Source organism: Oncorhynchus nerka, linkage group LG1, assembly GCF_034236695.1.
Source record: "Oncorhynchus nerka isolate Pitt River linkage group LG1, Oner_Uvic_2.0, whole genome shotgun sequence".
NCBI classification, from domain to species: Eukaryota; Metazoa; Chordata; class Actinopteri; order Salmoniformes; family Salmonidae; genus Oncorhynchus; species Oncorhynchus nerka.
The window spans coordinates 24,777,214-24,805,084 of record NC_088396.1 but is presented as its reverse complement, the minus strand read 5'-3'; the positions used below and the strand labels follow the sequence as shown (position 1 = coordinate 24,805,084).

Genomic DNA, 27,871 nt, shown 5'->3' with positions numbered 1-27,871 from the left:
GATGTTTGATCGGTTCAAGTCCGGGCTCTGGCTGGGCCACTCAAGCACATTCAGAGACTTGTTCTGAAGCCACTTCTGCATTATCTTGGCTGTGTGCTTAGGGTCATTGTCCTGTTGGAAAGTGAACCTTCGCCCCAGTCTGAGTTCCTGAGTGCTTTGGAGCAGGTTTTAATCAAGGATCGCTCTGTACTTTGCTCCGTTCATCTTTCCCTCGATCCTGACTAGTCTCCCAGTCCCTGAAAAACATCCCCACAGAATGATGCTACCACCACCAAGCTTCACTGTCAGGATGGTGCCAGATTTCCTCCAGACGTGACGCTTAGCATTCAGGGCAAAGAGTTCTATCGTGTTTCTCATGGTCAGAGTCCTTTAGGTGCTTTTTGTACAAACTCCAAGCGGGCTGTTCCTTTTACTGAGGAGTGGCTTCCGTCTAGCCACTCTACCATAAAGGCCTGATTGGTGAAGTCCTGCAGAGATGGTTGTCCTTCTGGAAGATTCTCCCATCTCCACAGAGGAAATCTGGAGCTCTGGCAGAGTGACCATCGGGTTCTTGGCTCTCCAAGGCTCTTCTCCCCCAATTGCTCAGTTTTGCTGGACGGCCAGCTCTAGGAAGAGTCTTGGTGGTCCCAAACATCTTCCATTTAAGAACGATGGAGGCTTTTGCACTGATATGCCCTGTTAACTGTGGGACCTTATATAGACAGGTTTGTGCCTTTCCAAATCCTGTTCAATCAATTGAATTTACCAGAGGTGGACTCCAATCAAGTTGTAGAAACATCAAGGACGATCAATGGAAACCGGATGCACCTAAGCTCAATTGAGTCTCATAGCAAAGGGTCTGAAAACTTAGGTAAATAAGGTATTGGTTTTTTATTTGTAATAAATTTGCAAATTTTAAAAAAAAAATGTTTTTTTTTGCTTTGTCATTATGGGGTATTATTTAGAAAAAGAATGTAACGTAACAAAATGTGGAAAAAGTGAAGGGGTCTGAATACTTTCCGAATGCACCCAGAACTTCATTGAGCATCTGATCCAATGACGCAAGACATTAGTTCTGGGTTAACTGAGATTAGGCAGCGTCTAACCCACAGAATAATTGACAGCAGAGCAAATGTAGGCCTATATTAAAAATCCATCAGTGTTATACCATGCCTTCTAAAATAATCTCTCTCCTCTTTGTTCATTTTACATCCGTCATTTATGGGAAACTGCAGATATAGCCTACCCTCTATGAAACGTTTGATTGGGCACTTGTTTCAGATCACAATATGAACCCATTTACTTGCAAGGAGATAAAGTAGCTGGCACGGAGAGCGTGTTTAGAAGCACATCTACAGTATGGCGAGCAGAGCTTCATCTGTATCTATTTTAATCATGTCAAACACAGACCTTTCAAGCCCTGCTAGTTGTGAGGGATTGTGCAAGTATTGAGTCATAGTCCAATTCCTCTCAGGTATATCAAATGCACTCAATCAAAACACAAAACAGGACTGGCAGGTTGTATGTTTCTGTATTTGTCCATTTATTAGTCTCTCTGGAAAACATACTGAGGGTGTGAGAGATTAAGAACGGTTGGTGTTAACAATAATTATTTCATGGTTCGTTCTGGAGTTATGCTAACCTAACATATGGCTAAACTAAAAACACAGGACTTGTCTAGGGTGAGGTGTGTAGTTCACGTCAGGTAAACGACTTATCAGCTCTCTGGAACGTTGGGCACCTGCGCTGAATGGCTGGAGTAGTTTATCTGTGTGTTGTCTGTTATCACCCAACAAGTCTTTTTCAAACGGCAACAGCTTCTATCCTTTGTCAGATCATAGGAGCTGCTGCACAGCATATAATTGTATTCTCTATTTCTATTAAGAAAGGTTGCAAATTTATCTTGGATTATGCATTTAATGTTTCAACCAATCTGCTGACAAGAACAAATGGGGGTAATTAACACTACAGTATTCATACCTTTTGTCAGTGTGTCCCTCTCCATATTTCTCGCTCTCCATTTACCTGCATGCACTGCATCAGCCCTTTATAGTGATGGGAGACCAGGCTGGCTACATCCTGATATGATAAACAAATTCTCAACTAGATGTTTTTTTATTTATGACAAATGGTCAGAAAAGGACTGGATAGGTGAAACCAGTTTGTTATGTGGCGTTTCTGCCACATTGCCTAAAAGTTTAACCGATCCAATCCTTTCACATTGTTTGGTTCAACGAGGACAGAAACTCATTAAGGGGTTTTGGGACATCATTTGATGTGTTTTCAGTGTCATCTCCGAGCAAGTAAAAAAGATTTTAAAAACACATTTTACCTCCATTTTGTTCAAATCTACCAGGAATTGTCCGTTTCTCCTCTTCAGGTTCGTAATGAGGAAATGTGCATTTGGTCAGGCGCTACAGCTATAGAAAAACACTTACCAAAGCAAACGTGAACAAAGAGACAGTAATGCTATATTAATTCTACAAATAATATAATCTACAGTTTAAACATATCAAAAATAATTTGCAGATGGTAAAGCTTATCAACCTGGGTCACATTTGCAGGAAAACTCCACCAAAAACAGAGGTATCACAAATATTTTTCCCTGAAAAGACACCGCTCCATGATCAGACTGTGACTAGTGCAGGAGGGAGATTCTCACACACCAGTTTATAGACTAAGGTATTCATCCCTGGCCCAGAAGAGCTACTGGGTATGTAGGTATTCATCCCTGGCCCAGAAGAGCTACTGGGTATGTAGGTATTCATCCCGGGCCCAGAAGAGCTACTGGGTATGTAGGTATTCATCCCTGGCCCAGAAGAGCTACTGGGTATGTAGGTATTCATCCCTGGCCCAGAAGAGCTACTGGGTATGTAGGTATTCATCCCTGGCCCAGAAGAGCTACTGGGTATGTAGGTATTCATCCCTGGCCCAGAAGAGCTACTGGGTATGTAGGTATTCATCCCTGGCCCAGAAAAGCTACTGGGTATGTAGGTATTCATCCCTGGCCCAGAAAAGCTACTGGGTATGTAGGTATTCATCCCTGGCCCAGAAGAGCTACTGAGTATGTAGGCTTTTGTTCCAGCCCTGAACACACACATTAAGTTCAGGTAATCATTGTCCAAACAGAAGACCATGATTAATTGAGTCAGGTGTGTACAGGTCTGGAACAAAAGCCTGCACCCTCCCGTACCTCTCCAGGAATAGAGTTAGAATCCCTTGGCGTAGGGAGTGTTGTGACGTCAGATGGCCCAAATTGAGGAACAGCAGCGGATTGCGGAGCAACATGTTGGGATTCAGCATGAATTTATCAGGAATTGTATTATTGTTCTCCATTTATCTGGAAACATGCATCCTTCCAAAGACATGTTGTTCTGCTTTCCTTGTCTGGTTGCTACAGTAACAGGACTCACACGGAGGAGGAAATCTCAGCAACACATTACTTTTCATAGGCGTAATTTCAGGGTAACTACTAACTAAGGGTATAACTCCTGTAATTACCTTGTAACAAAGTCTAAGTACAGGCAACTAGATTTCTTACCTTTACTAATCAAGTTTTGAAAAAAAAAAAAAAGTTCTAAACACAGCATATCTGCACATAAATAACTTGTTACAGGGTAAGAACATATGTTATTCCACTGGTAGTCCCTGTGTAGTTATTCTACTTCATTATCTATCCAGAGAACCTAAGAACCATTCCCGAAAAATCCACACCAATTTCCACAGTTTGAACATGGAGCACAGTGTCAACTCTCCTAAAAAAAAAAGCACAGCTTGTTCGGGTTTTGATGGAGTCCTCCTGTAAATGTGTAGGTATAGGAGATCTTGGGTGTTACAGTGAGGGGTAGACAGAGCACACAGGGGGTGCAGTAGCACGACTTACTCAGCTTTCGCCCCCTGAATCAGGAGAGCGTTGACACAGTCCAAACTGCCTGCACGGGCAGCCTTATGGATGGGTGTCTCACCCACATAGTCCTGAGAAAGAGAGGGAGGTTATAGAGAAGGAGAAGGAAAGAAATCCGTTACACACTGCATTTACACAAACTGAAGCAGTTGCTCACATTGGTTTCTTGTGCTGCAATAATATGCAGCAGGTTAGCCTCCCCCCTCTCATTTCCCTTAGAGCAGTGTCTGGTGAGGTCTGCCAGACACCAGAGTAAAATTCTCCAGAGGCAGAGTGAACTCTTCACCCCAGCTGCACGGGGGGCCACGAGGCTGTAGAGTATCACGCATGAGAGAAAGAGAGAAGGCAGTAGAGAGAGAGGGAGAGAGATGTAGAAGGCTGTGGCAAGACCGAGCATTTTTTTAAATAAATAGATCCCTCCTCCATGAGAAAGAAAGTGAGGGAGGAGCTGAAAGAGTGGTAAAGAGAGAGATTGAGTGTTTTTCCAACATATCCCTCCTCCATCCATAACCGCTGTTCTTCACATCCAGAGAATGTAGGCCATTTGACATGCTGTAGTGGTGACCCACCCTGCACCTCATCCCTGGGTGGCTCTATTCATTCCATACAAGGGAGGGGTTAAAAGAGGGTGATGGGTTTAATGAAGGGGAAACTGTATGGCTATTTTTGAAATGGGTGTTGAAATGTTTAATGTAAGCTGTATTAAAGCTCTATTAGAAATAACAGTAACATTCTGCAGCAAGCCAAGAGTAGAGGTAGGAGTTATGCCATCATGACCTACTATTCAGATGTTTCTGAGTGGTGCAGTGAAGCGTCAGATGGTCAGTGAAAATGTGTGCACACAAGACAGGAGTGTAAACAAAATAACATGTCAGAAGAACAAACACCAATGACATCAAGTCTAAATAAAAACAATATTGTCTATTCATATGTAGATAAGTGTACGTGTGCACACACACCGACTAGTGGTTTTCTGTCAGTCATTAATAGAACAGCACGGAGATAAAAGCAGGCTAGCTGGGGCTCGTAACAAACACGGGGTTGAAGAGGTTCTATAGATGTAATAACAACCATAGCCACAAAACAGAATGGATATCTTTCCTCTTAAAATATACAGTACCAGTCAAAAACTTGGACACCAACTCCTTCAAGAGTTTCTTTACTTTTACTATTTTCTACATTGTAGAATAATAGTGAAGACATCAAAACTATGAAATAACACATACGGAGTCACGTAGCAAAAAAAATAAAAATGAATATTTGAGATAGTAGCCACCCTTTGTCTTGATGACAGCTTTGCACACCCTTGGCATTCTCTCACCCTGCTTAATGGGGTAGTCACCTGGAATGCACTTCAACTAACAGGTGTAACCTTGTTAAACATGACATGTGGAATTTCTTTCCTTCTTAATGCGTTTGAGCCAATCAGTTTTGTTGTGACATGGGTGGTATACAGAAGATTTGATTAAAGACCAAGTCCATATTATGGCAAGAACAGCTGACATAAGCAAAGAGAAACGACAGTCCATCATTACTTTAAGACATGAAGATCAGTCAATCCGGAACATTTCTAGAACTTCGAAAATGTCTTCAAGTGCAGTCGCAAAAAACAATCAAGTGCTATGATGAAACTGGCTCTCATAAGGACTGCCACAGAAAAGACCCAGTTACCTCTGCTGCAGAGGATAAGTTCATTAGTTACCAGCCTCAGAAATTGCAGCCCTCAGAGTTCAAGTAACAGACAGTCTCCTCTGAACAGTTGATGTTGAGATGTGAGTCAGGCCTTCGTGGTTAAATTTCTGCAAAGAAACCACTACTGAAGGACACCAATAATAAGAAGAGACTTGCTTGGGCCAAAGAAACCCAGCAATGGACATTAGACCGGTGGAAATCTGTCCTTTAGTCTGATGTGTCCAAATTTTTTATTTTTGGATTCCAACCGCTGTGTCTTTGTGAGATGCAGAGTAGGTGAACAGATGATCTCTGCATGTGTGGTTCCCACCGTGAAGCATGGAGGAGGTGCTTTGCTGGTGACACTGTCTGTGATTTATTTAGAATTCAAGGCACACTTAACCAGCATGGCTATCACAGCATTCTGCAGCGATAAGCCATCCCATCTGGTTTGCACTTAGTGGACTATCATTTTTTCCCCAACAGGACAATGACGCAACACACCTCTAGGCTGTGTAAGGGCTATTTGACCAAGAAGGAGAGTGATGGAGTGCTGCATCAGATGACCTGGCATCCACAATCATCTAACCTCAACCCAATTGAGATGGTTTGGGATGAACATTGGGGTTGGGGACCGCAGAGTGAAGGAAAAACATACGTGGGTACTCATTTAAGACGGTTGGAAAAGCATTCCAGGTGACGCTGGTTGAGAGAATGCCAAGAGTGTACAAAGCTGTCATCAAGGCAAAGTGTGGCTACTTTGAAGAATCTCAAATATATTTGGATGTGTTTAACATTTTTATGGTTACTACATGATTCCATGTGTTATTTCATAGTTTTGATGTCTTCACTATTATTCTACAATGTAGAAAATAGTTTTAAAAATAAAGAAAAACCCTTGAATGAGTAGGTGTGTCCAAACTTTTGACTGGTAATGTACGTTCAATCTAAATGTGTAACTGGTACCTATTCAGATGGGTCAAGGGTCAGGTGGCCCAAAGACAGGATGATCCCTTTGATTGGATCAGTCTGAGCTCAGCCCCTCTCACAAACACTGGCTGCTGTCATTTTTACTACGTCTGTTCCCCTTTTCCTACTGTGTGTGTGTGTGTGTGTGTGTGTGTGTGTGTGTGTTTCGGTAAGTATATGCATCCATGTGTACTATACCTGTCTGTTGATGTCGGCGCCAGCTTGCAGCAGCCACAGCAGGCATTCTGGGTGGCCCCCAAACGCAGCGATGTGAGTGGGTGTCTGAGCAAACCTTGTGGTCACCGCGTTGACCCCACAGCCCACCTGCACCAGACGCATCACACACTCCAACTGAGAAGAGACAGAAATATATACAGTTGAAGTCGGAAGTTTACATACACCTTAGCCAAAAACATTTAAACTCCATTTTTCACAATTCCTGACATTTAATCCTAGTACAAATTCCCTGTCTTAGGTCAGTTAGGATCACCACTTTATTTTAAGAATGTAAAATGTCAGAATAATAGAGAGAATTATTTAATTCAGCTTGTATTTCTTTCATCACATTCCCAGTGGGTCAGAAGTTTACATAAACTCAATTAGTATTTGGTAGCATTGCCTATAAATTGTTTGATTGGGTCAAACGTTTCAGGTAGCCTTCCACAAGCTTCCCACAATAAGTTGGGTGAATTTTGGCCAATTCCTCCTGACAGAGCTGGTGTAACTGAGTCAGGTTAACTGAGTAAGGTTTGTAGGCCTCCTTGCTCGCACAAGCTTATTCAATTCTGCCCACAAATTTTCTATAGGATTGAGGTCAGGGGTTTGTGATGGCCACTCCAATACCTTTACTTGGTTGTCCTTAAGCCATTTTGCCAAAACTTTGGAAGTATGCTTGGGGTCATTGTCCATTTGGAAAACCCATTTGTGACCAAGCTTTAACTTCCTGACGGATGTCTTGAGATGGTGCTTCAATATATTCACATAATTTCCCCGCCTCATGATGCCATCTATTTTGTGAAGTGCACCAATCCCTCCTGCAGCAAAGCACCCCCATAACATGATGCTGCCACCCCCATGCTTCACACTTTGGATGGTGTTCTTCAGCTTGCAAGCCTCCCCTTTTCCTCTAAACATAACGATGGTCATTATGGCCTAACAGTTCTATTTTTGTTTCATCAGACCAGAGGACATTTCTCCAAAAAGTACGATCTACATCCCCATGTGCATTTGCATACCGGAGTCTGGCTGTTTAATGGCGGTTTCGGAGCAGTGGCTTCTTTCTTGCTGAGCGGCCTTTCAGGCTGTCAATATAGGACTCGTTTTACTGTGGATATAGATACTTTTGTACCCGTTTCCTCCAGCTTCTTCACAAGGGCCTTTGCTGTCGTTCTGGGATTGATTTGCTCTTTTCTCACCAAAGTACATTAATCTCCAGGAGACAGAACGCGTCTCCTTCCTGAGCGATATCGCGGCTGCGTGGTCCCATCGTGTTTATACTTGCGTACTATTGTTTGTACAGATGAACGTGGTACCTTCATGAATTGGGAAATTGCTCCCAAGGATGAACCAGACTTGTAAAGGTCTACAATTCTTTTTCTGAGGTCTTGGCTGATTTTTTGATTTTCCCATGATGTCAAGCAAAGAGGCACTGCGTATGAAGGTAGGCCTTGAAATACATCCACAGGTATATCTCCAATTGAGTCAAATGATGTCAATAAGCCTATCAGAAGTTTCTAAAGCCATGACATCATTTTCTAGAATTTTCCAGGCTGTTTAAAGGCACAGTCAACTTAGTGTATGTAAACTGCTGACCCACTGGAATTGTGATACAGTGAATTAGAAGGGAAATAATCGGTTGGAAAAATTACTTGTGTCATGCACAAAGTAGATGTCCTAACCGACTTGCCAAAACTATAATTTGTTAGCAGGAAATTTGTGGAGTGGTTGAAACACTTATGTTGGAGTCATTAAAACTAGTTTATGTAAACTTCCAATACAGAGTGTCAAAGCCCCCTGCTGTGTCTGTCCTGCTGTGAGGAAATCCACAGGCATCAAGCAAAACAGTATAGTGAATAAATACAAAAGAAAAGGCCTACAGTATCAGTATTTCCTGTCATCAAATACCTCCCTGTAGTTATTTTACAACCGGTACAAATCACACTAGGCTGGGGTGGTATCCAGATTGTCATACCGACCTTCAGCCATACATGGATATTTGGTAATACCGCCACTGAACACAAGGGACGCTATTTTCAAACACCACTTAGACATTTTTAATACGAAGGTTAGCAATGCTAACAAGTACATGCAAGGCTCTTGATCCAATAGGCGATTTTCTGCTGTTGCTGGCAAGCGAATCTTGATTTTCAAAGACACTAACCACTTAGCTAGATAGCTAACTAGCAACTAATTTAGCACACCAAATGCACAACTGCAGAGCATTTAACAAATTTTAGACAGTTAACTTAATAGTTATAAGAAATCTTAGCCGGCAAACATTTAGTTGTGAATTCCATTCTGTAACTAGATCACCTGGCTCGTGCTGCACAACAGCGAGTGAGTCACAAGGCTCCGGTCTCATTGTTTCAAGCACACAACAAACACCACGTGAACGGGTACTACCGGTAAGCTTCATAATGAAAAATGATGTGACCGGTGAAATGAAGAAGGCAATCTTCTTAATCTCCGAACATATTGCACAAGTTGACTGCAGGTATTTACTTAAAAAGTAGCTTCAACATTCAAATGTATATCAAAATTTTAAAAATTGTTAACGGTATTGAAAAAACATTTGTAGTTATTTCCAAATACTCCGGTATATGGTATACCGCCAAAGCCTAAATCAGACCCAGTTAACCACCACCAGGGCAATATAATAATGCATCAATCCAAATAACTATATCACATTTACATTTGTGTAATGTATCTTATTCAGAGTGACTTACAGTTGTGAGTACAAACATTTTTGTACTGGTCCCTCGTGGGACTCGAACCCACAACCCTAGTGTTGCAAGCACCATGCTCTACCAACAGCCTCATGGGACCTACCACCTCATTTGGTGTTAAACCAACCTATAAAGAGGGTGTTTTTAATGGTTTTATTTTTTTAATTCAAACTATTTGACATGTCAAATAGTGGGGGGGGGGGATTACCTTACCCCTATGCAAATACAGTCTGACCCTCCGTGGGAGTGGCTTGATCAAACATATTTTTTTTGCAGCAGTAGTAACAGTGCTGTAGCAGGACATTTATTAGACAAGGATGTAACCTGGAAGTTGGCCATGCTCCATTTTGTGTGTATATTGTGTTTGTGCAAGTTAGTTTTTTATGATCAACACAAGAGAGAAAACTATGCTTCTCAAAACCACAAACTGCCTTGTGTTCAGTCATCGAGTCAGGCAGAACATGCCTCGGGCTATTTGTAAAACCCTGCTCTAAAAGTAACAGGATACAGTAACAGTGTGAATAACTCAGTAGCACAGAGGAGAGTCAACGGATGACTCGATTTCAGTAAATGCCTGAGGCTGAGCTAGCATACTGTCACTAACCAGGCAGGGACAGGGAAATAGAGAGGGCAGAATGTGTTGTTCTCAGTGTGTGCTGAAAATAGATTGACAATTTATACAGTGTAGCTATTGTACTTTCACTTCTCTCAAATCGATCAGCATCCAGTCAGTGATGAGGCTGATTTGTGCAGCAAGTGGCACAGCGGTCTAAGGCACTGCGTCCCAGTGCCAGAGGCGTCACTACAGACACCCTGGTTCGAATCCAGGCTGTATCACAACCGGCAGTGATTGAGAGTCCCATAGGGCGGCGCACAATTGGCTTAGCGTCGTCCGGGTTTGGCCGGTATTGTAAATAAGAATTTGGTCTTTAACTGACTTAGTTAAATAAATAAAACAACATTGATTTATAATGTTCCTCTTAGTTAAACAATCAGGTAGGCTGGACTGGAGCTCACCCCGTCCTTCGGTTGACTTGTTTACAATGTGTATGTATACACTTACACATGGGAAGTCCTGTGTGCTTACAAACCGCCTTTTGGCGCGTTACAAGTTATTGGTTTTCCAACGCAACCAATAAACAATCGAGCCCGCCACACATATCAAAGAAACCACACTTACCGAGTTAAACTTACACACAGGTGTTCGGAGCATGCTAGATAGCTAATTAGTACAAGTGGTCACCTCTTGGCTTACATCTGTTTTCCGTAAACAAGCGCTGTAAACGTGGAGATATGCCCGTGTGGGAACACGTTATCAAGGTGTGTATCAAATTGTTATTTCTGGCTAATATGAATGATACGGTCCCTATGCTTCCAACCCCGTACCGCAAGAGACACATGTTAATGTTCAGACCGAACCGTGTCAGGGAGGGACCTTAACAAAACTCCCCCCGAAGACGCCTCCGTCCAATGACTTGTGTAATCTAATGGAACTAAGAGTAATGATCAAGGGCTAACTAGCTAGCGTTACCTAGATATTTATAAGTCAGTCAGTCTTAAAATGGCAGCTGGAAACCTCGGCCAAAGATGGTTAGAAACTCTGTGCCTCGGCCTTTTCATTTCTTGGTAATAAAAAAAATCCCATTACCTTTCCAAAATGAGCAGCCCAATGTATGGGTGTCCAGCCATAGAAAGAGTCCTCCACGGCTAAATCCGCCGGGTTTGAGGTGCACTGAAGAAGCGAGCACAACGCACCGATATCTCCATCCCTGCACGCCCGGTGGAGTGGGAAGCGAACGTTCAGAACCTCTTCACTTGAAAATCCCGACTGAATGCCCACCGACATTATCAAACTAATATAAAATACTATTTTAGCAAGGTACCGGTAAACGCAGTCGCCTTTTTCCAAGTGTAATTATTGTGGTAATGCTTCTTTGAGTGCCTTTTCACTAAGGCACCGTCACCCTGCTTGCTTGCAACATTGAGCACACAGAGACAGTGATGAGGCTCGAGTTTCTTGTCCAATGCACTGAGAATAAAACTTGAAGCGACTTGCAAATTCAGGAATGGAGTTTTGTACGCATGACTCGGCACTAAATTCACACCTTATTATCTGATACATGTAATAGAAATACGGCCAATCTCTGCCTGTATCCTAGGCTATTATACCTGCAAAACGTCAACAAACCCAGCCGATCTACTTACAATTGGATGCATGACTCTTTGTAATTAGATTGCACAAAAACATCTGCCTAAATAACTTTTTATTTCAACAATGAAACATAAGATTGGGTTACATACTGTAGTCTACGATTCACAAAATAAGCTCAGATAGTCTACTACTCAGTATGAACATTTTTAAAACAATGGATTGTAAAGTAGCCTATATTCAGCCAAGGTAGGTCAAAACATCCACATATACCAGTCGGGCTATTTTGACTGTGATTTCAGTATGTGCATGGTTTATGCATAAATACGTGTAACACTTCCTGCTAAGGAATTTTTTTAACCTACTTACTATTACTGTGGCCAAGCTCAGTGGTTCCCAAGCTGTGGAGTGCGCGAGGGGATCAGCAGTTTACCTCTTGTCATTGCATACATTAGAGAGCTATTTATAACTTATCAGAAATGTCCAGATCAACTAGCCCATGTCAGCAAACGTTATTTAGATTTTTTTAGCCCATTGATTTTGTTGTAACGCTTGAGTCACTCAAATATAATGAAACATTGGGGGTCACCAGTTTACAAGGACACACGGGTGTCTAATCACGGCCAGATGTTTTCTTTTTTAAATCTTTATTTAACTAGGCAAGTTAAGAACAAATGATTATTTACAATGAAGGCCAAACCCTAACCCGGACGACACTTGACCAATTGTGCGCCACCCTGTGGGATGGCCGGTTATGATAGTGACGCCTCCAGCACTCTAGCAGTGCCTTAGACCGCTGCGCCATTCGGGAGCCCACATGAACACATAAGACATGGCAAAATGTCTAGAATTGCAGGAAATTTGCTTTAAAATGGTGAAAAAAGTATCCATCCTATGGCAAAATGTATTGAATTGCAGAAAATAAGCCTTAAACATGCTAAACGTTATCTCCACTAACGAGGTGTGTGAACAGTTACAAACAGACTTCTGCCCATAGAAATGGCGCGCGCGCGCGCAGAAGGGCGGGGCGTAGGATGTTCGCCAATGCTGGAATAGTGCCCTGAGTGAAAACGTTTGGGAACTCCTGGCCTACTACCAAAAATACGGGTGATTAACTATACCCTCTTCTATTCAATTCAAGGGGCTTTATTGGCATGGGAAACATATGTTAACATTGCCGAAAGCAAGTATAGTATATGTGCTCATATTCAGTATTGTTGTGGATGAAGTAATGAGATACTGTCTCTCCTCTATATCTGGGGGTTGTAATCCCACCCTGTTGTCGATGGTCTTATTTCAACATGTTTCACAGAGAGCAGAACACAAGCACAGTAAAACACACTCTTTTGTGATATCCGACAGACGTTTTAGATATTAAAAAGTCAATGTATAGGTGATTTCTATCGTGTTGCATGATTGGAAAATGATCGGAAATTGCTATTAAACAAAATTAATCGTTTTTCCACTGTTCTGTCCGCAACTGCGTTCATAAACGCCATGAAACCCTGAATTTCAAACACAGATTCAACCACAAAGATCGGGGAGGTTTTCCAAAGCAAGCTACACTGTGATTAGGGAGGATAGCCCCATTTCGCCTGCACCCCGCACTTCTGGAAATATATTTCTCAAAACTATGGATCCGTTCTGCGCATGTATTATTTTACGCACACATTTTATTCTACGTAGCTTCTGCTGCTCACGCCACCTCCCTTCACTCACGTCCACCCTTTTCTGAATAATGATGATGTAGCCTATGTCTCTGCCTCATAACTGAACAAAAACTGCGCACAGATGTAGGCTAATCTTTGTAGTTGTTTTGGGCTTTGTTGGTATGCTTTCTAATGTTTGGCTATGTGTAAAATGGAATACACATTCTTCAATTCAAAGAGTGCTGACCTTCTCTTCTCTCTACTGATGATTTTAAGTCAATAGGCTACACCAACTAACCATCTTAAAAATAATACTTTAATGATTCCTTACACAGGTGGTGTGTGTATACTCTAAAAGTTCAACAAAGGTTCTTCTAAAATCCTCAATGTTCTTTGAAGAACCTTAGGGTTCTTGGCACTGTAAATGACCCCCAAAAAGTTATTCCAAGTACACCATAGGAGGTAGGGTTCATCGAGAAACCTGCTTAGTTGGTGTGGGTTCTTGCAGGAACCTAACTGCCCCACTGAAACAACTGGGTTTGGATTTGAAAGGACAGCAGGTGAAGAACACATTTAAATTAATATCAATCAACAGAGGTAAGAGTATGTAAGCTATAAGAATATGTTGCAGGCTAGCTATTTTGGGTGCAGATGACTGAACTTTTCACTGTTGTGTCTGTGCAGGTATACAGACAATGAGGCGTGCAAAGGTACGTCAATTGGTATGTTATGCAGATCACATTTACCATTCTCATACCTTACATCTTCAACGAACATCCCATAGGCCTCTACATTATGGACACGGTATGTATATGAAAACCATTATCAAAACAGTTATTTATTTATTTTTCACCTCCACCACAAAAACCAAGGTATGAATACTGTCGTGTGCATGTATTGTTAATCTGTATTTTTGGGGGGATTCAGACTTCACCCTCCCGACACCTCTGATTAATATAACAGGAAACCTGTTCAATCACCATGCACTTCAAAATCATTCTGGCTGTGGATACAGAGAACATCAACACATTAATATCAACACGCCAGAGGATAAACCCATTGGACTTGGGGCTCTGCTGGGAGTTTACCTCATATTTTGATTTTTATATTCTGCTTTGACACTAAAACTATAATAAACACTGAAAACTAAAAGGTTATGAGGATCCATTAAAAGGGGTTCTTCAAAGAACTTATAGGGGTTCCCCGACATTTTCAATTTGAAGAACCCCTAAAGGATACTCCAGGAATCTTTTATTTTTAGAGTGTATACCTGCAACTGAATTGTAATAGCTATCTACCCTGTTTCAGTCAGAGGTTGCCGTCAAGTCCCCTCACACGCCCGTCCGCAGGATCAGGAGGGAAGACAGCCAGTATTAGAGAACCCATGCATGGGATACCAGAGAGGATGTACAATGTTATCTTTTGGCTATTTCTGCCAGCAGGAGGTGCCATTGTATAATTATACAGTAAAGTACAGTTTGATCAAAGATTTGTATAACTAAATTAAGATTGAACACAGCCTGTCGTTTCCAATGGGAACAAATAAGTCATTGTGGGCAGAACAAGCAAGGAGGTGGGCAGAGCCAAGCACGAGCTAGCAAGATACTATTGGCCCGTTCTGAGATGCATCTGCATATTTCCGTTAGAGACCGCCTACTGTGTGACGTGCGCAATAACTCAATTTGCCTTTGCACTCCTTCTAAACAACACAATTTTAAAAAACTTTGCCAAAGGGTAAAAATCCATCACCGTCCATCTTCAACCACTGCCAGCCGCTATCATCCTAACCAACTTGCCCTCTAAATACACCGCTGCTGTTTTCAACCAAGATCTCAGCGATCACTGCCTCATTGCCTGCATCCGTAATGGGTCAGAGGTCAAACGACCTCCACTCATCACTATCAAACGCTCCCTGAAACACTTCAGTGAGCAGGCCTTTCTAATCGACCTGGCCCGGGTATCCTGGAAGGATATCCTCCTCATCAGGATGCCTGTTTTTTTTTTAAAATGCCTTCCTCACCATCTCAAATAAGCATGCCCCGTTCAAGAAATGTAGAACCAGGAACAGATATAGCCATTGGTTCTCTCCACACCTGACTGCCCTTAACCAACACAAAAACATCCTGTGTGGTTCTGCATTAGCATCGAACAGTCCCAGTGAAATGCAACTATTTAGGGAAGTTAGAAACCAATATACACAGGCAGTGTCTCAGCCTCCAGTATTTATGCTGCAGTAGTTTATGTGTCGGGGGGCTGGGGTCAGTTTGTTATATCTGGAGTACTTCTCCTGTCCTATTCGGTGTCCTGTGTGAATCTAAGTGTGCGTTCTCTAATTCTCTCCTTCTCTCTTTCTTTCTCTCTCTCGGAGGACCTGAGCCCTAGGACCATGCCCCAGGACTACCTGACATGATGACTCCTTGCTGTCCCCAGTCCACCTGGCCATGCTGCTGTTCCAGTTTCAACTGACCTGAGCCCTAGGACCATGCCCCAGGACTACCTGACATGATGACTCCTTGCTGTCCCCAGTCCACCTGGCCATGCTGCTGCTCCAGTTTCAACTTCCACCTGACTGTGCTGCTGCTCCAGTTTCAACTGTTCTGCCTTATTATTATTCGACCATGCTGGTCATTTATGAACATTTGAACATCTTGGCCATGTTCTGTTATAATCTCCACCCGGCACAGCCAGAAGAGGACTGGCCACCCCACATAGCCTGGTTCCTCTCTAGGTTTCTTCCTAGGTTTTGGCCTTTCTAGGGAGTTTTTCCTAGCCACCGTGCTTCTACACCTGCATTGCTTGCTGTTTGGGGTTTTAGGCTGGGTTTCTGTACAGCACTTTGAGATATCAGCTGATGTACGAAGGGCTATATAAATAAATTTGATTTGATTTGATTTGAGTTAGAAAAGCCCAGGCTAGCTTTTTCAAGCAGAAATTTGCTTCCTGCGACACAAACTCAAAAAAAGTTCTGGGACATTGTAAAGTCCATGGAGAATAAGAGCACCAACTCCCAGCTGCCCACTGCACTGAGGATAGGAAACTGTCACCACCGATAAATCCACTGTAATTGAGAATTTCAATGTAAAAAATTATACCGTCTGGCCATGCTTTCCAACTGGCCACACCTAACCCGGTCAACAGCAACTCACCCAAGCCTTCCCTATTTCTCCTTCTCCCAAATCCAGTCTGCTGATGTTCTGAAAGAGTTGCAAAATCTGGACCCCCACAAATCAGCCGGGCTAGACAATCTGGACCCGCTCTTTCTAAAATTATCTGCCGAAAATGTTGCAACCCCTATTACTAGCCTGTTCAACCTCTTTCGTGGTTGAACAATCAAAAGTTAAATCTAGAATTGGCTTCCTATTTTGCAACAAAGCATCCTTCACTCATGCTGCCAAACATACCCTTGTAAAACTGACCATTTACCAATCCTCGACTTTGGCGATGTCATTTACAAAATAGCCTCCAACACCCTACTCAACAAATTGGATGCAGTCTATCACAGTGCCATCCATTTTGTCACCAAAGCCCCATATACTACCCACCACTGCGACCTGTACACTCTCGTTGGCTGGCCCTTGCTTCATACTCGTCGCCAAACCCACTGGCTCCAGGTCATCTACAAGACCCTGCTAGGTAAAGTCCCGCCTTATCTCTGCTCGCTGGACACCATAGCTGCATCCATGCGTTCCAGCAGGTATATCTCACTTGTCATCCCCAAAGCCAATTCCTCCTTTGGCCGCCTCTTCTTCCAGTTCTCTGCTGCCAATGACTGGAACGAACTACAAAAATCTCTGAAACTGGAAACACTTATCTGCCTCACTAGCTTTAAGCACCAGCTGTCAGAGCAGCTCACAGATCACTGCACCTGTACATAGCCCATCTATAAATAGCCCAAACAACTACCTCTTCCCCTACTGTATTTATTTATTTATTTAGCTCCTTTGCACCCCAGTATTTCTACTTTGCACACTCATCTACTGTCAAATCTACCATTCCAGTGTTTTAATTGCTATATTGTAATTACTTCGCCACTATGGCCTATTTATTGCCTTTACCTCCCTTATCTCACCTCATTTGCTCACATTGTATATAGACTTATTTTTCTACTGTATTATTGACTATGTTTGTTTTACTCCATGTGTAACTCTGTGTTGTTATATGTGTCGAACTGCTTTGCTTTATCTTGGCCAGGTCGCAGTTGTAAATGAGAACTTGTTTTCAACTTGCCTACCTGGTTAAATAAAGGTGAAATAAAAAATAAATGCAAAACTGCCGGCCGCTGAGCTTCCTCTCATTACCATATTTGGATGTTTCACATTTATACATCCGGTGAAATATCTGGTCTCATTGTTCTATCTGTGGTGTTGTCACATTTTATGCTTTAATTCACCATATGGAATTCAGGATTTGGGTCGTTGTCAATCAAGTATTTGACCCAGCTCTGCTTTGTAGTGTTGCAAATGCTCATAAAGCTGTAAACTAAGGATGCCCTCGGCAGGTAGTGCTAGAGTTAGAATCTTGGCAAGGGGATCTGGGGGGAGTAGTCAGTCCGCAGAGAGACCATCAGACCCTGGAGAGATAGAAAGCATGAGGCACAGATAAAATAAGAGAAATGTTAGAATGTCTCTTTGAGAATAAGAACCTGGACACACCTACTCATTCCAGGGTTCTTCTTAATTTTTTACTATTTTCTACATTGTAGAATAATAGTGAAGATATCATCACGATGAATTAACACATATGGAATCATGTATTAACCAAAAAAGTGTTAAACAAATCCAAAAATATTTGATATGAGATTCTTCAAAGTATCCACCCCTTGCCTTTGACAACTTTGCACACGCTTGGCATTCTCTCAACCAGCTTCATGAAGTAGTCACCTGGAATGCATTTCAATTAACAGGTGTGCCTTGTTAAAAGTTACATTTATGGAATTTCTTTCCTTAATGCATTTGAGCCAATTAGTTGTGTTGTGACAAGGTAGGGGGGTATACAGAAGATATCCCTATTTGGTATAAGACCAAGTCCATATTATGGCAAGAACAGCTCAAATAAGCAAAGGGAAACGACAGTCCGTTACTTTAAGACATGGTCAGTCAATTCTGAACATTTCAAGAACTTTGAAAGTTTCTTCAAGTGCAGTCGCAAAAACCATCAATTGCTATGATGAAACTGGCTCTCAAGAGGACCGCCACAGGAAAGGAAGACCCAGAGCTACCTCTGCTGCAGAGGAGAAGTTCATTAGAGTTAACTGCACCACAGATTGCAGCCCAAATGAATGCTTCACAGAGTTCAAGTAAAAGACACATCTCAACATCAACTGTTCAGAGAAGACTGTGTGAATCAGGCCGTGGTCGAATTGCTGCAAAGAAACCACTACTAAAGAAACACCAATAAGAAGAAGAGTCTTGCTTGGGCCAAGAAGCACAAGCAATGGACATTAAACTGGTGGAAATCTGTCCTCTGGTCTGATGTGTTCAAATTTGCGATTTTTGGTTCCAACCGCGTGTCTTTGTGTGACGCAGAGTAGGTGACTAATGATCTCTGCATGTGTGGTTCCCACCATGCAGCATGGAGGACGTGGCGTGATGGTGCTTTGCTGGTGACACTGTCTGATTTATTTAGAATTTAAGTCACACTTAACCAGCATTGCTACCACAGCATTCTGCAGCGATACGCTATCCCATCTGGTTTGGGTTTAGTGGGACTATCATTTGTTTTTCCACCTGACAACGACCCAAAACACACCTCCAGGCTGTGTAAGGGCTATTTGACCAAGAAGGAGAGTGATGGAGTGCTGCATCAGATGACCTTGCCTCCACAATCACTGGACTTCAACTCAATTGAGATGGTTTGGGATGAGTTGGACCGCAGAGTGAAGGAAAAGCAGCCAACAAGTGCTCAGCATATGTGGGAACTCCTTCAAAACTGTTGGAAAAGCATTCAAGGTGAAGCTGGTTGAGAGAATGCTAAGAGTGTGCAAAGCTGTCATCAAGGCAGCTTATTTGTTTATTTAAGCAATATGATATGGAACGGAGTTCCATGCAATAATGGCTCTATATAATACTGTATGCTTTCTTGAATTTGTTCTGAATTTAGGGACTGTGAAAAGACCCCTGGAGGCATGTCTGGTGATGCAAGTGTGTGTGTCAGAGCTGTGTGTAAGTTGACTATGCAAACAATTTGGGATTTTCAACACAATGTTTCTTATATATCAGCCCTCTGATTACAATGAAGAGCAAGACATGCCGCTCTGTTCTGGGCCAGATGCAGCTTAACTTGGTCTTTCCTTGCAGCACTGGACCACACGACTGGACAATAATCAAGATTAGATCAAACTAGAGTCTGCAAGCAGAGCATCTCTTTATTACGGACAGACCTCTCCCCATCTTTACAACCATTGAATATACAGTGGGGAGAACAAGTATTTGATACACTGCCGATTTTGCATGTTTTCCTACTTACAAAGCATGTAGATGTCTGTAATTTGTATCATAGGTACACTTCAACTGAGAGACGGAATCTAAAACAAAAATCCCCCAAATCACATTGTATGATTTTTAAGTAATTAATTTGCATTTTATTGCATGACATAAGTATTTGATCCATCAGAAAAGCAGAACTTAATATTTGGTACAGAAACCTTTTTTTTGCAATTACAGAGATCATACGTTTCCTGTAGTTCTTGACCAGGTTTGCACACACTGCAGCAGGGATTTTGGCCCACTCCTCCATACAGACCTTCTTCAGATCCTTCAGGTTTCGGGGCTGTCGCTGGGCAATACAGACTTTCAGCTCCCTCCAAACATGTTCTATTGGGTCAGGTCTGGAGACTGGCTAGGCCACTCCAGGACCTTGAGATGGACCTTCTTCTTACGGAGCAACTCCTTAGTTGCCCTGGCTGTGTGTTTCTGGTCGTTGTCATGCTGGAAGACCCAGCCACAACCTATCTTCAATGCTCTTACTGAGGGAAGGAGGTTGTTGGGGCAAGATCTCGCGATACATGGCCCCATCCATCCTCCCCTCAATACGGTGCAGTCGTCCTGTTCCCTTTGCAGAAAAGCATCCCCAAAGAATGATGTTTCCACCTCCATGCTTCACGGTTGGGATGGTGTTCTTGGGGTTGTACTCATCCTTCTTCTCCCTCCAAACATGGCGAGTGGAGTTTAGACCAAAAAGCTCTATTTTTGTCTCATCAGACCACATGACCTTCTCCCATTCCTACTCTGGATCATCCAGATGGTCATTGGCAAACTTCAGACGGGCCTGGACATGCGCTGGCTTGAGCAGGGGGACCTTGCGTGCGCTGCAGGATTTTAATCCATGACGGCGTAGTGTGTTACTAACGGTCCCAGCTCTCTTCAGGTCATTGACCAGGTCCTGCCGTGTAGGTCTGGGCTGATCCCTCACCCTCCTTATTATCAATTTCTTTCAAACATCAGTCAATTGTGTCAGTGCAGTACACGTTGTGTGTCGTTCTCTATAAGCATGCTAAAAGTCTTAATTTGTTTACAGAGAAATAGCATTATATTTGGTCAAACCATTTTTTACACAACAGTTTGCTAAGAGGTTGCAGCACACTTATAGGTCTGCTGTTAGAACCAGTAAAAGGCTGGTTTACCACTCTTGGGTAGCAGAATTACTTTGGCTTCCCTCCAGACCTAAGGACAAAGACTTTCCTCTCGGCTCAGATTTAAGAAATGACAGATAGGGGTGGCTATAGAGTCAGCTACCACCCTCAGTAGCTTTCCATCGAAGTTGTCAATGCCAGGAGGGTTGTCATTATTTTCCACCACTCCCACACTAACTTTACAAAATTCAAACTTGCAATGTTCTTCTTTCATTATTAGTTTTTTATGCTTGAATACGATGGCTCACTGTTCACTGTTGGCATTTCCTGCCTAAGTTTTCACACTTTGCCAAAGAAGGAATCATTAAAATAATTGTCAACATCAAATGGTTTTGTGATGAATAAACCATCTGATTCGATGAAAGATGGTGTTGAATATGTCTTTCTGCCCATAATTTCCTTTAAAGTACTCAAGTTTTTTCTTATCATTCTTTATATCATTGATCTTGGCTTCATAACAGTTTCTTCTTCTTTTTGATGAGTTTAGTCACATAATGTCTCACATAATGTCTCAATAAGTCAGATGTGTAGCCAGACTTATTAGCCACTCCTTTTGCCCCATCTCATTCAACCATACTGTTGTTCAATTCCTCAATCAATCCATGGACCCTTAACAGTTCTAACAGTCAGTTTCTTTACAGGTGCATGTTCATTAATAATTTGAAGATGCAATTTCATAAGTGCAGCGTCTGGATGCTCCTCATTATCACATCAGACCAACAAATATTTGTAACATCATCCACATAAAAATCACAGCAAAATCTTTTGTATGATCTCTTACACGCTATTTTAGGCCCAGCTGTTGGAACTTTGGCATTCCTGGATATAGCCACTATATTGTGATCACTACGTCCGATGGGTATGGATACAGCTTTAGAACGAAGTATTAATAGTATTAGCACAAATATCAAATCCAAATCAAATTTTATTTGTCACATACACATGGTTAGCAGATGTTAATGCGAGTGTAGCGAAATGCTTGTGCTTCTAGTTCCGACAATGCAGTAATAACCAACAAGTAATCTAACTAACAATTCCTAAACTACTGTCTTATACACAGTGTAAGGGGATAAAGAATATGTACATAAGGATATATGAATGAGTGATGGTACAGAGCAGCATAGGCAAGATACAGTAGATGGTATCGAGTACAGTATATACATATGAGATGAGTATGTAAACAAAGTGGCATAGTTAAAGTGGCTAGTGATACATGTATTACATAAAGATGCAGTAGATGATATAGAGTACAGTATATACGTATGCATATGAGATGAATAATGTAGGGTAAGTAACATTATATAAGGTAGCATTGTTTAAAGTGGCTAGTGATATATTTACATCATTTCCCATCAATTCCCATTATTAAAAGTGGCTGGAGTTGAGTCAGTGTCAGTGTGTTGGCAGCAGCCACTCAATGTTAGTGGTGGCTGTTTAACAGTCTGATGGCCTTGAGATAGAAGCGGTCTCTCGGTCCCTGCTTTGATGCACCTGTACTGACCTCTCCTTCTGGATGATAGCGGGGTGAACAGGCAGTGGGTCGGGTGGTTGTTGTCCTTGATGATCTTTATGGCCTTCCTGTGACATTGGGTGGTGTAGGTGTCCTGGAGGGCAGGTAGTTTGCCCCCGGTGATGCGTTGTGTAGACCTCACTACCCTCTGGAGAGCCTTACGGTTGTGGGCGGAGCAGTTGCCATACCAGGCGGTGATACAGCCCGACAGGATGCTCTCGATTGTGCATCTGTAAAAGTTTGTGAGTGCTTTTGGTGACAAGCCGGATTTCTTCAGCCTCCTGAGGTTGAAGAGGCGCTGCTGCGCCTTCTTCACAACGCTATCTGTGTGGGTGGACCAATTCAGTTTGTCAGTGATGTGTACGCCGAGGAATTTAAAACTTTCTACGCTCTCCACTACTGTCCCGTCGATGTGGATAGGGGGGTGCTCCCTTTGCTGTTTCCTGAAGTCCACGATCATCTCCTTTGTTTTGTTGACATTGATTGTGAGGTTATTTTCCTGACACCACACTCCGAGGGCCCTCATCTCCTCCCTGTAGGCCGTCTTGTTGTTGTTGGTAATCAAGCCTACCACTGTAGTGTCGTCTGCAAACTTGATCATTGAGTTGGAGGTGTGCATGGCCACGCAGTCGTGGGTGAACAGGGAGTACAGGAGAGGGCTCAGAACGCACCCTTGTGGGGCCCCAGTGTTGAGGATCAGCAGGGTGGAGATGTTGTTACCTACCCTCACCACCTTGGGGGCGGCCCGTCAGGAAGTCCAGTACCCAGTTGCACAGGGCGGGGTCGAGACCCAGGGTCTCAAGCTTGATGACGAGTTTGGAGGGTACTATGGTGTCAAATGCTGAGCTGTAGTCGATGAACAGCATTCTCACATAGGTATTCCTCTTGTCCAGATGGGTTAGGTCAGTGTGTAGTGTGGTTGCGATTGCGTCTTCTGTGGACCTATTGGGGCATTTTTTTGAATGGGGCATGCTTATTTAGGATGGTGAGGAAAGCACTTTTAAAGAACAACCAGGCATCCTCTACTGATGGGATATGGTCCATATGCTTCCAGGATACCCGGGCCAGGTCGATTAGAAAGGCCTGCTCGCAGAAGTGTTTTAGGGAGCGTTTGACAGTGATGAGGGGTGGTCGTTTGACCGCGGACCCATTATGGACGCAGGCAATGAGGCAGTGATCGCTGAGATCCTGGTTGAAGACAGCAGAGGTGTATTTAGAGTGCAAGTTGATCAGGATGATATCTATGAGGGTGCCCATTCTTACGAATTTAGGATTGTACCTGGTAGGTTCCTTGAAAATTTGTGTGAGATTGAGGGCATCTAGCTAAGATTGTAGGACGGCCGGGGTGTTAAGCATGTCCCGGTTTAGGTCACCTAACAGTACGAACTCTGAAGATAGATGAGGGGCAAACAATTCACATATAGTGTCCAGGGCACAGCTGGGGGCTGAGGGGGTCTATAACAAGTGGCAACGTTGAGAGACTCATTTCTGGAATAGTGGATTTTTAAAAGTAGAATCTCGATTTGTTGGCATAGATCTGGAAAGTATGACAGAACTCTGCAGGCTATCTCTGCAGTAGATTGCAACTCCGCCCCCTTTGGCAGTTCTATCTTGTCTGAAAATGTTGTAGTTGGGGATGGAAACTTCATAATTTTTGGTGGCCTTCTTAAGCCAGGATTCAAACACGGCTAGGACATCAGGGTTGGCGGAGTGTGCTAAAGCAGTGAATAAAACAAGCTTAGGGAGGAGGCTTCTGATGTTAACATGCGTGAAACCAAGGCTTTTACGGTTACACAAGTCAACAAATGAGAGCGCCTTGGGAATGGGTGTGGTGCTGGGGACTACAGGGCCTGGGTTAACCTCTACATTACCAGAGGAACAGAGGAGTAGTAGGACGGCTAAAGGCTATAAGAACTGGTCGTCTACTGTAGTGCGTTGGGGACAAAGAATAAAAGGAGAAGATTTCTAGGCGTGGTAGAATAGACTCAGAGCATAATGTACAGACAAGGGTATGGTAGGATGTGAGTATAGTGGAAGAAAACCTAGGCATTGGGTGACGAGAGCTGACAAAATAGCTATCTAAGGCATTTAGGGTGGGGCTGGGGGCTCTACAGTGAAATAAAACAATAATAACTAACCTAAACAGCAGGTGACAAGGCATATTGACATTAGGAAGTGGCATGTGTAGCCGAGTGATCATAGGGTCCAATGAGCAGCAGTAGGTGAGTCAGGGAGCCGTTCGGTAGGTGCTACTACGCTACGCGAGCTGGAGCTAGCGGGCCGTGGCCAGCAGATGGGTCTTCGGCGACGTCACAATGGAAAAGCCTGTTGAAACCACCTTGGACGATTACGTCGGCAGACCAGTCGTGATGGATCGGCGGGGCTCCGTGTCGCCAATAAAGGGTACAGGCCAATTGGCATAAGAGTTATTGTAGCCCAGGAATTAGCTGGTAGACCTCTTCGGCTAGCCGGAAAATGGGCCTAGCTCGAGGCTAGCTCAAGGCTAACTGCTGTTTGCTTCGGGACAGAGACAGGAGTAGCCACTCGGATTGCAGCTAGCTAGCTGCGATGATCCGGTGTAATGGTCCAGAGCTTACGCTAGGAATCCGGAGATGTGGTAGAGAAAAACCAGTCCGATATGCTCTGGGTTGATATCGCAGACTGGCAGGTATTGACCGAGCTGAGGCTAGCTGGTGTCCGAGTTAACGGTGAAGGCCCGCTAGCAGTGGCTAACTGACTACTAGCTAGTAGCAGATCCATACCATGTTGGGTGAGGCGGGTTGCAGGAGAGTATATTCAGTCCGTAAATGGAAAGTGAGATTAAAATATATACCAAATATATACGGGAGGAAAACTATTATTTACACGGGACAAGACAAAACACACGTCCGACTGCTACGCCATCTTGGGAAAAAATGAGCATGTGTAGGGATGTGACTTCAATCAAATCAAATTTCTTTATAAAGCCCTTCTTACATCAGCTGATGTCACAAAGTGCTGTACTGAAAGATTAGTGGAATCTGTGTGGGTAGCTGGACAGGTAGGATGACTGACAATGAAGGTGAACAGGTGGTCACGTGTCAGGTGACAGAGGAATGTATGAGACTGAGGCAGGAATTCCTTTAACCATAAAGTGGTATATTTACTGGGTAGTCTGTGCTGCATCACAAAGGAAACAAACAACATGTATACAATCAAATTCATAATCTAAGATCAAATCATATCATTCATTATTAACATAATTGAGGGAATTCAACAGTCCAGGTCATGAAGAAGTCAATAGTAATCATCCGTGAGTCATTTAGGCTCGTAACTATTTATCATAAAAGAATACAAACAGGGAATGTGGTCATTGACAATTCACATTACATAATATGTTTGAAGCTGCGCTCCAAGCCGCTATAAACAATAACTGAATGGCCCACTCTCCCGATCGCCACAGATAATTCAGAAAGGTAACATGAAAGGTAACAGAGTCGGTGGACTTACGTGGATTCATGGACGCACAGAACTTCTGAATGAGATGGAGTTAAGGAAGAGAAAGCAGCGAGATCAGGCGATGGCAATTTCCTCCTTTTATGGAGTTGAGATCTGTCGGACATTTCCACCTGACCTAATTAAAGCGCCCCTGGCCCAGCTGAGTAAATGGCAATGAATTAAAGGAGTATTCCACCAACTCCATTCAGTTATTGTTTTTCTACAGCCACCCCGGAAATTTGTTAAATTCCACACTCCTCAAAAAAGGCTCATTGCTCCCCGTCCTCTGTCATCTCAGGGAGAGGAATCAGTCGGGCAACTGGCCGGATATATGTCCGGTTCTTCACCTGGATCTCCACTGATCTAACACGACCATCGATCCCAGGCATGGTCTTAGTTATACGGCCCACCGGCCAGGAGGCTCGAGGCAGCTGAGGGTCCACCATCATTACTACTTGGCCAGTTTCCAGGCTGGCCATTTCTCTCCGCCATTTCCCTCTGTGCTGTAGACTTGGTAGGTAATCCCGAATGAATCGGGTCCAAAAATGGTCAGCTAAGATTTGGCTGTGTCGCCACCGGCGTCTGCCTACGAGGTTGGTATCAGCATACATGGCTTGAGGAAGTGACGCATCTCGGCGTCCCATCAAGAGCATATTCGGTGTAACCGGATCGGGGTCAGCGATGTCTGCAGAGAGATATCCCAAGGGTTTAGAGTTCAGAATCCCTTCCACCTCTATCAGGACAGTCCTCAAGACAGTTTCAGTGACAGTTTGGTCCCCCAGGACGACTCGTAAGGCAGTTTTTTACAGATTTGATCTCTCGCTCCCATGTTCCTCCAAAATGAGGAGCGCCTGGAGGGTTAAATTTGAATGAGATTTGTTGGTCCATCAGCTGATCCTGGAGGCTGGGTTCCATGGCTTGGAAGGCTTCCTCCAACCTGGCTTCTCCTGCCTTGAAGTTCGTACCTCTGTCAGCCAGGATCTCGTAGGGTTTCCCCCGTCGGGAGATAAACCGCCGTAGGGCCATGAGGAAGGCTTCCGTATCCAAACTCTCCAGTAGGTCCAGGTGGACACATCTGGTTGTCAAACACTTGAATAGAATGCCCCAGCGCTTTTCCACACGACGACCTAACTTGATCATCAAGGGGCCAAAGCAATCTACTCCTGTTGACCAGAAGGGTGGTTTAAGGAAGGGGGTAAATCTGCTATTTTGGGCACCGTAGCTCCGATCTCTGAATTCTACGCAGGCGGGTAAAAATCTGCTATTTTGGGCACTCCTCACCAACTTCAAACATCAGCTATCCGCAGCTCCGGCCCTGCCATCTCTGATACATTTTATTTATTTATTTACTTTCTGCTCTTTTGCACACCAATATCTCTACCTGCAGACCATCTGATCATTTATCACCCCAGTGTTAATCTGGTGCTACCTCATGCCTTTTGCAAATGGCTGCCCATTTTTTTTTCTACTGTCTTACTCCATGTGTAACTTGTGTTGTCTGTTCATCCAGTAGTTGCAAATGAGAACTTGTTCTCAACTAGCCTCCTGGTTATCTCCCCATAGACCCTCTCTGGACCTGGGTGGAGAAGCCACTCATCATAACTCTTGATGAGGAGCCTGGTAAGAGGGTGTCTGGAGTCAAGGATAATTGGGTGGATAGCATCTGGGTCCAAAACCTCTGCTTGGCGCAGCCTCCCTCCGACTCTGATCACTCCAAGGATTGGATCATATTCTGGGGCAAGAGAGAGAAGACTGCTGTCCTTAGCAACTTCCCTACCGGCTTTCAGAGCTTTTAACTCCTCAGGGAAGCTAACTGCTTGTGCTTGCTGGAGGAGTAGTGTCTCTGCCGCGAGGGAGGTAGGTATAGAAGCCACCTCATCTGAGGTCTGGTTTGTGGCTGTGATCAGATCCGGCAGTGTTTGGGATTGTGTTAGGTCAGGGAGAGCCGTTGTTGGTTCCGTAGAAATGCTGTAGCATTGGGCGGACTT

The 27,871-nt window shown here is 43.5% G+C and overlaps 1 protein-coding gene and 1 long non-coding RNA gene across 3 annotated transcripts in view; one reads left to right on the top strand and one right to left on the bottom strand.

Moving 5' to 3' along the window:
* LOC115126569 (ankyrin repeat domain-containing protein 10-like) overlaps positions 1-11,476 on the bottom strand; it is a 32,151-nt gene extending 20,675 nt beyond the window's left edge. The window contains exons 1-3 of one of the 2 annotated variants that reach the window (XM_029656237.2): positions 11,117-11,476; positions 6,722-6,874; positions 3,863-3,954 (exon numbers count right to left, since the gene is read on the bottom strand). In XM_029656237.2, coding sequence (XP_029512097.1) covers positions 3,863-3,954; positions 6,722-6,874; positions 11,117-11,314 — 443 coding nt within the window. In that variant the 5' untranslated portion in view covers positions 11,315-11,476. Of the gene's footprint in view, positions 1-3,862; positions 3,955-6,721; positions 6,875-10,648; positions 10,848-11,116 lie in introns of those variants that run through there. The other variant, XM_065017467.1, reaches the window with a different exon arrangement.
* LOC135571400 (uncharacterized) lies at positions 10,630-17,538 on the top strand. Its single transcript, XR_010463772.1, has 2 exons — positions 10,630-10,788; positions 13,951-17,538. It is a non-coding gene; the product is annotated as an uncharacterized LOC135571400 (long non-coding RNA).
* The last annotated feature ends 10,333 nt before the right edge of the window (positions 17,539-27,871 follow it).